At 40.0% G+C, this 9,422-nt stretch overlaps 1 protein-coding gene across 1 annotated transcript; it reads left to right on the top strand.

The window, feature by feature from the left end:
* Positions 1-1,229: 1,229 nt before the first annotated feature.
* On the top strand, positions 1,230-1,919 carry nanos3 (nanos homolog 3). Its single transcript, XM_053335281.1, has one exon. The coding sequence runs from the start codon at positions 1,230-1,232 to the stop codon at positions 1,917-1,919; it is 690 nt and encodes a 229-aa protein (XP_053191256.1).
* Positions 1,920-9,422: the final 7,503 nt, after the last annotated feature.

Here is a 9,422-nt window from a genome sequence, read left to right as displayed (position 1 = left end):
TGGCATTCGCCTGATAACACCAGAATTCGCAGGTCCACCATTGGTACCTTGTGACAGGCGTGAGAGACTCTGGAGATGCTGTGGTAAACGTTATGCTGCCTGTAACATCATCCAGCATGACTGGTTTGGCAGTGAATCAGTGATGGTCTGAGGAGGCATATCCTTACTGCTGTTAGGTAACAGGATGAAATCATCAGAGCGACTGTGAAACGTTGCGCTGGTGCAGTGTACCCTGTTACATCATTTTGTATACAATGTACATCAGTAAAGATTTCCAACTTGAATAATTCGTTCATCAAGATCCGATGTGTGATTTAAGTATTCCCTTAATTTTTTTGAGCCATATACAAACAAAACACTGTGAGCAGCATAGCTGATCTGCTTCACTGACAGGACAGACAGACATACAGATGAGTGACCACGGGAAAACCAACAATAAGTGTCTAAGAGTCCATCATGAGCCTCCCCAACAGTTTTAATGCTGCTTGACATAGATTTCCAACTCTCTGACTCTGCTGGAGAACTTTTTTTTTCTTTTCTTTACAAGATACTCTTTTATTTATTATTTTTGCTGAGCTTATGGTGAAAAAAACTGTTGTCTATGTTGGTCCAAAATCTTCTCTGTGTTCGGTTGCAATCTAGTAACTGTGAAGACAAATGCATATGATTCACATCATTTTCTTACTCATCAATTCATTCAGTGACCCATCACACCTTAACATCTGCATTTAGTATGTTCCTCCAATTCATTACATTTTTAACTTTAATTCGTCTCTGGAAGACAATTTAAATCCATATGTTTAGTTAAAGTATACCTGTCTTCAGCAGTAAAGGTTATTTCCATTCACATTACCTGAAACTAAACAACGTCATTATTTTAACTGTCACATAAATTAAATGACATTTTGCACAGAAATACACTTAAACGATATTTAAAGTATTCTTAACAACACCAGTATGAAACCACATACTGGTTACAACTTTAAGAACCGACCTGCATGTGTAGTGCATGAGGTCATGTGATTGGCTGCTGGCACAGTGAGGCGTGTTCCTGGGATCACACCTTGTAGTCAATTACCAATCAAAGGTTCTTCAGGCTCGCACAGCGCCGTGCTGTACTTAACCTTATTGAGAAGTCGTCTCGAGCATCACCCTGAGAGTTTGGCAGACAACAAAAAAAAAAAAAAAACAAACAAAACGAAACAAGACTTTTGCCTGGAGCAGTGAGAATGAACGATGTGGTTTGGGGGCTCTGCTGTCATCTGCGTTTCATGGAGTCGGATAGCAAAAGTTTCCAGCCCTGGAGAGACTACATGGGACTTTCGGATGCAATCCGAGAGATACTGTGCCGGAACCCAGATACTGAGTCATCAGTGGCAGCCTCCAGTGCTCCACAGTCACAATCTGATTCCCTTTGTGAGGCTTTGGGGTCCGTGCGCATTAACGCACTCTGCCAAAGTGGCGACCTCGGTGCAGACTGTGGACCAGATCTCCCCGCTGAACCTACACTGCCAGGCTTTTTCGCTCATCAGCAGCCAGCTGATGGCCTATGGGGCGCACCACACGCTTGTTCTGCTGATGGACCAGACACAGGGAATTTGAAAACAGGGCCAAGACCGCCGGGTTCTAGGGGACCAAAGACCCGCAGGAAGACGACTCGTTTCAAAACAAATGAGCCGCCTCCGTCACATCCACCATCAGAGCGCATGTTCTGCAGTTTCTGCAAACACAACGGGGAGTCTGATTTGGTGTATGGGTCCCACTGGCTGAAGAACCAGGCCGGAGACGTTCTGTGCCCCTACCTGCAGCAGTACGTGTGTCCACTTTGTGGGGCCACGGGTGCCAAAGCTCATACAAAGCGCTTCTGTCCTAAAGTGGACAGTGCTTACAGCTCCGTGTACACCAAGTCCAGACGCTGAACTGGCAGGTAACAGAAGGTCACTGCACAGAAGGCTTACTCCTTAATATTAATATTAATATTTTACTCATTAGCACGTGTGCGTTTTTGCTTTTGTGTGTTTTTCATTTGCATGCTTTGGCACGTTTGTTGTGTAGCCTTCTAAATGTTTTTGAGCAGGTCTTTTTGCCTCCTTATGCTGGATTTTGTGAAGTACTTAACGACTGCCAGATATTATGTTTGGAAAGAGGAAAAAAAACGTTTACTTGAAAGATGTGTTTGTTTAACATATTTTTAAAAGCTTTATAAAACAGTCATCAGTAATGACTTTAGTATAGTATGTAGCTCATCTGACCTGGTCAGCATTTTATATTTTTAAATTATGAGTGACTTGTTCTTGTTCTTCTGTGTGTGAGTATATCCCTGTTACTGAGGCATGTTTTATGTTGAGTACTGTGCATGTGGCTCCTCTAATTCATACTGTGTGGATATTTCTGTAACTCTTGTACAACAAAGTTATAAATGTCTGAATTGACAAGATCTGTTTGTATTCATTGTCATTTTTGAAATTGATGACAGAATTAGCCATACATGGAAGATTAACCTCCAGATATGTTGAGGCTGGAGTGAATGAAATGAGGACCAACATCTGGATTTATTTAAAGAGAAGAACAACAATGAAGCCATAAAACTGAACATTCCAGCTGTTATAATACAACTTTGAGATCCCCTGGATTCATAGTTAAATATTAAGGGTTTGCACCATGGCACAAGTGTCTGCATTACCCATGAACCCTTGGGTCAACAGTAAGATCAGGAGGTTCAGGTACTTGGACTAAACCCTCAACGTGTGGTGCTCCTTGAACTTTTACTGCCACGTCGCAGGTTTTCAAGCTCTCTGTGAGTGGCCATTACAGTTCGACTGCAAAAAAACAATGATGGAACAAATTCAGATTATTTTGTCAACATTTCAGTAGCTTTCTGTGCAACCGATTTTTACATAAAAGGGGTCAGTATGAGAATGTTAAAAGACAGAGGGGGACATTTGAAAGACTTGGAATTCATTACACAGAGGTAAAAGCTGCTCCACAAGTTTTTAGTTAATATTAGGAGAATTTGTATCAAACTATATTTTATGCACTTTGAGATTTAATTATCTATCATTTTAAATTCCTTCTTGTATATATTGCCTATTTTAATAACAACCTTTTCACAACAAATAAGACAATTTCATACTTTTATTGTCAGTCCTCCCTCAGATCAGCCAAACATAACAGCTGTCTCATACCTACATATTCTTTCCCTTGACTGATTTTTATTCTTTGCTAATAATTTGTAAATCTAAGGAAGGATTTAAAAAAAAATGGTTCCAATTAAAAGTACATCAATTTAATTCAAAGCCAAGAGTTTCTCTGAACTTTACCCACCCATCAACACCAAAGGGTAGATTTCATGGCTGGACTAAACAAGGTGCACTGACCCTCAGCTGGCCTCAGGAAAAGGTGCCAAGAAGGCTAGAGCTGAGAAAGCTGACACCACCCACCAGCCAATCAGAGCACAGAGGTGGGCGTGAAGAGGATGGAATTGACCAATAGTATTATGAGTCAAAAGTTCAACTCAGAGTGGAGAGACATGCAGGAGCTGAGGGCAGAGTGAAGTTTGAAGAAAGGAAGGAGTTGCATAAAAAAGGGAAGTAAAAATAGATCAAATATGAAAGTGGACAGTTAGTTACTGACTTTAGAGAGGAAAGTTCTCTGATGAGCCCACAGATCAAGTCTGTGGCATCTTCATTACGGTCCGAGCAACCGAGACTTCCATTCTTATCCGTCAGCTCCTCCTCACTGAATGGTGGGAGAAAGTGAAAAGTTGGTGGTCTACATGCTCGTAATAAATCCAAAATTTTAGCAAAAAGGAATGAAAGAAAATTAACCAGGTCCATCTGACAATCTGATGTTTGTTCAAATGTAATCATTTTCTGTGACTTTCATTGTTTAAGACCTGTGATGTGTGGATGGTGCTGTTTCTACTCTTAGTTTATACTGGGTATTTATTTTCAGAACCAGTCTGCCTCTCTCACGCTCCCCTCCCTTTCTTCACATTACTGTCAGAGCTCTTGTAGGACTTAACCCCATTCCTGCCCTCCTTACCTCCAAACAATGGTGTTCAGCTGTGAGTCCGACACATAATCTAAGCATCCAGATCCAAACTGGTCAGTGGTGTCGCATATCTGAGGGTCTTCCACATTCATAGCAGGAGGACAAGGGGCGGGTTCATCATCAGGACCACACTGCATGCCACAAATATAAACAAACATACATATTCTTCCTGTTTTAATGCAATAAGATACATTTTAAGTCACTTGTAAAGGGTGGATGAAATCATAGAAACACACAATATAACCCTGCACTATCTATCATTATCTATATTTGGTGATGTTTGAATGTTGATATGAGTGTCAGTGTCTCATCTGTGTTTCTATAAGGTGCCATATTTTATCTTAGAATTAAACTCATTAATTAAACTTACTAAAGCTAACACAGCATGAGTAATGTATGTTACAGCATTTGTATTTGTGATTTGCAGTAAAGTTGCATCTAACCATTATAAGATTATTCTGAGGATTTGTTGTCAGGAAATAGTCAACAAGTTCCTTCACAATTTAGAGAGCCAATGGTGACAATAAATTGCTCATTTTGTCCAAACAACTGAACACAAGTCATAACAGATCAGAGCAGCCAATTGTCACATTTGAAAAGCCAGAGCCGCAAACTGTCCTTAATAAATTATTTAAACAACTACTTAATTGTTGTTGTTTTTTAAACAATTTCCCTCATGATAAATTGTTTCAGGCCTAATTTATCTGAGCAACACTGACTGGAAGACATACTTATTTGCATCAATACTTTTGTCAGTCAACAAAACTTCCCTTCCCCTATCGACCCTGTTTTTGTAGGTTGTGGTACTACTACTCACACTGGCCTCTCTCTCTGAACTACCAGGGGTCACCGTAGCCTGGCAGAGCTCCACAGAGCCACCGTTGAATCCTTCTGGCTGGGTGTCTGCTGATGAAGCCCCTGCCTCGGCTCTGTCACCGTCCTCGGCATGATCAGTCGTCTCTTCCTTTTTTTCATCTTTTGTCATGGTCTCACTATGCACCTGATGAGGTTCGGCCTCACTCCCACCCTTCTGTAACTCGGTCTCCTCATTCTGAGATGGATCTGTGTGACAAGTTTCTACTTCTGCCCTCCCATCTTCCCCGTCTTTGATTTGTTTCTGATGTATTTCAGCCATAATCTCAGCTGAACTGCCCCCAAGCTCTTGTTGCTCTGTATTCCCCAAATGTGCCTCCGCTTCCGGATCTGACCTTGAGTCACCAGTTTGTTCTGGACTAGGTATGATGTCTCCTTCAGCCTCACAACTTTCTCCCTCTGAGCAGCCTGGATCACAAACAGTACTGGTCCCATTTGAGGTCGAGACTGCAATATGGACTTCCGTGTCTGACCTGTGTGTTAACAATGTTATTGTCAAACAAGTTACATTCACTCATGTTACTTTGATTGTAAATTTTGGAGGTTTTTAAATCAATAATTTCATTTTAATTGTATTTAAGAGTTAATTGTTTCAATTTAAAACAATATAAATTGAATTGAGATATGAAGGGTTACAATCCTTCATACATTTAAAAACACTCCTTAGTATCCTTAGTTCTGTGTAAACTTTGAATGAGAGTTTTACTTAAATAGCTTTTTAAACCTTTAACTCTACTAGGGTAGAATATCATTGATCTAACAGTACGTGATGCAGTATAACCATTGACACCACTGGTGCTGTCATGACAATGCAGAAATTAAACTTATATTAAACATTCCCCACTACATTATCCTGACCTGTCAACCCCTTCACTGGGACTGGACTGAAGTTTTATCTCTGCCTCTCTCTGCTCTGCGACACTGGCTTCTGGGATGGGTGGAGGTGAGGATATAATCTCTTCCTGAGCCGACAGGTCAGCTTTATTATTGCATATCTCTGTCTCAACTCTCCCCACCTTCTCTTGCCCATTTTCACGCTTCTGTGTCTGTAAAAAATAACCCCGCTCCTTCTCTGTAAGACCACACATTCCCATCCTTCGCTTCTTTCTGACTGGGAAAGCCACAACTGCCTCCTTTGTGATTTCCTTGACATCAACCATGCACACATCTTGGCTGGATTCCTCTTGGCTGGTTTCATCTTGGCTGGTTTTTGCTTTTCTCTCCAAATCACAGTGAGCATTTTCCCTTTCACCAAGTTGTTCCTCCTTAACTGTTGCACAAGATTCATCACCCTCTTCAGAGGTTGGGAGGAAAACCTGTAGTTGGTCAGTGCATACTGGGGATGCTGACTGGTTACATTCCTCTGCCATTATTTCCTCCTCGTCCTTCCCCCTCTTGATGGTATCATTTTCAGTATGTACTGTGAAGCTCTCCAGCTGAGAATCATTCTTGGGACTGGTGACTGTTGTCTCTTCTTGCCCTTCAAAAGCTTTAACGACCTCATTTTCTGAGTACAAACTTGGTCCTTGGGCATGTTTTTCTTCTGTGGTGGCATTTTGTTGCTGTTCTACTGCCTGATCCTGTTGAGCTGAAGTCATAGATTCCTGCAGAGAGGACTGTAGCAACGTGGCAGCCACTGCTCTATTATTACCTTCAGTGTCCTGAAATTGAGAAGAAAGAAAGTTAATCACAGAATCAACATTATTGTCATTATGCAGTAAAACAGCACGAGATTTGTTTGTGCGGCCTCTAAAAACAATGCCCACACTCGCACACACACTCACACATAATTAAGTGCATCAGAAGCACATGATTAGAACAAAAGCAATGGAATATTTATTGCACAACTCTTACTGCCCTGCCTAATCCTGCTACACTATGTATTGCACAGAGTTCATACTTTATCCCATCTAGTTAAAAGATGAAGCTGTGGTGCCTGGGGGGGGGGGCATGATTGTTCAGCTCTGTGATGCACTGATTGTGAGATTGTGGGTCAATACCGATACTGATTTTTAAAATAAGATAACCAATATAATGATATTTTTTTGGATGATGTTGATTTGTTGTTATTTATTCCACTGAGAAACGAAGGAATCATTGAAAAAAAAAAACTACCTGAAGTGTTTTAAAGTAATTCTCCCCATCTTTACACTATCTGTGAATGAGCAAAATTCATTTAACAATCTTAAATAATTTTCACAAGAAATTCTTTTTTTTATTTGAAAAAACACCTACTTCAAAGTCCTTTTAGCCGGCTATACAATTACTTACCTCAAAAGAAGAAATTTCTGTAGTTCCACAGCTGCTACTGTTGCTACTACTGTCTGAGTCTGAACATATGACCGCAGATAATCAGCCACTGACATCAGCAACTGTCTTATTTACGGATAGGCCAATGTACTTTTTTTTAATCACTAAAAATACCTGTTGATGGACAGAAGCCTGAACATCATCAGTCAGTGAATCCTCATCAGCTGGACGTTCCCTCTTTCTTGACCTGAGTGACCGAGTCTGTGGTGGTTCTAAACTGGCTTGAACTTGACAGAAAAATAGATAAATTAAAAACTGTGATGAGGAATCACTGTAACATTTTATTGTTTACAACTGGGCCTGACACAATCATACACTTACTTCTGTTTAGAAGTACAACTAGGTCTCCCCTACCAGTACTGCTGACCTTTGCTCTCCTCTTGGCCATCTCCTCTTTAAAAAGCATCAAAACAAGTTAAATTAATAACATGTAACATAACAACATGTAGCAACAACAATTGCCTACTGGTTTGATAAATAACTTATAGCCAGCTAACTACTATTTCTGACATTTTTTCCTCAAAACGGTTAATTTAGCTAGTTAGTAGGCAGCTAGCTAACATTAGTTAACAAATTACCCTGACTGGACTGAATGAATGAACAAAAGTGAAGATATGACCTGTGTACTTGGTTTTTACAACCTTTTTTCTTTTTTTTAAAAACTATAACTGGTGGACAAACAGTCAGAAAACATAGTTTGTCCTCCTTACACAACTAACCCACCTGAGCACGATGCGCGTGGGAGATATTTTTTCCCAGGATGGTGAAGTCATGACCCGCCCTGCTGTACTCTGATTGGCTTACTGTCATCCAATCATAGCGAGCAAACCTTCTTGACGTCAAACTTCTCAACTATTGACCGACCAGGCAAGGAAGGTGTTAAACAAAAAACGTGGTTAAACCAAGTTAGCTTCTTCAGTGACCGCAATTTCAAAGGGGATAAGGAAAATACTCTTTATATTCACTTAGCCGGCATGTATGAAATGTCAGACGGCACTGTGTATAAGGTGTTGCTATACTCTGATAATGCACGTATGTTGCCTGTAGGAGAAGTTACAATTTTTCAATTTTCATAATTCATTTTCAGTGAGTGTATTGTGACCAGGCTAGGGGCTACAGCAGCTAATGTCTTATCATAAACACCACTCTGCTACTCAAGCTGATGGTGTCCAGCCCCAAAACTGTTCAAAACTTGCCCAAACACACACAAAACCACTGTTGCTGTTCAACATGTATTTCAGTGACATTATTTTAACTGGCATCATTACTTAATGAACATACCACACTTGAAAGCAATGTACACTGGCAGCCAAAGCACACACAAATAATTCTTATAGCAGCAACAGCAACACCTTCTGGACTGTGACATGACAGAAAATATGTCTGACATGCTGATCTAGTGACTGGGTGTGGAGAAAAATATTTTTTTAAATGTAAATTTGACCATAATAATACATTATAATTTGAAATGTAAATACAAAAGCACCCTCAAGGAATATCAGCCCAAATTCTGTTGTCCTGTCCAAGGCTATTATTTCCCCTTAATCTTTAATGAGGGAGGATAAATAGATGCTACTTAAGGATTTTATCAAAGCAATTATACTGTTTTGTGGAAAAGCCATATCAGAACCCACATTATAATTCAAAGTATTTTTTTTATTTGCATCTGATTATAGTTCTGGGCAGTTTGGCTTGCATCGTCCTTCCAGATAAAGAAATAAAGACAAAAGTATTGTGAAACAATATTCATTTATTCTCCACATTACTTCAGAAATTAGTCATTAAAAACAAAATGGGCAGTGCTGAATAAATCAGAATACCATTCGTTATATCACTGTGGTTGTTTCCAAAGAAACACAGACTCTCTCCATTTGTAAATGGCCTTTTCTAGTATTTACAATTTGATAACTCAATCCACAGAAGAAGACCGCTAAATAAGGAACAGACTGTACTTTTTTGGCATGAACAATAAGTTACCATTACTCCCAAATTTTTCACCATATATTAAAAAAGTCTACATAAATTACCAAAAAAAAAGAAGCCACAGTGGTGACTCTTTGGGGGTGTGACGTGTGCACCAAAAACAAGACAGAAGGTGAGTCACAAAATATGACAGGGCTTGTATGGGCGGGTCATGACTTCGCCATCCTGGGAAAAAAAATTGTTGCCAACCGTGGACCAGGAGA

The sequence above is a fragment of the Scomber japonicus genome, chromosome 2, assembly GCF_027409825.1.
Source record: "Scomber japonicus isolate fScoJap1 chromosome 2, fScoJap1.pri, whole genome shotgun sequence".
In the NCBI taxonomy this organism is placed as follows: Eukaryota; Metazoa; Chordata; class Actinopteri; order Scombriformes; family Scombridae; genus Scomber; species Scomber japonicus.
Note: the sequence above shows the minus strand (reverse complement) of the source record. Positions and strands in the feature narration are given on the sequence as shown.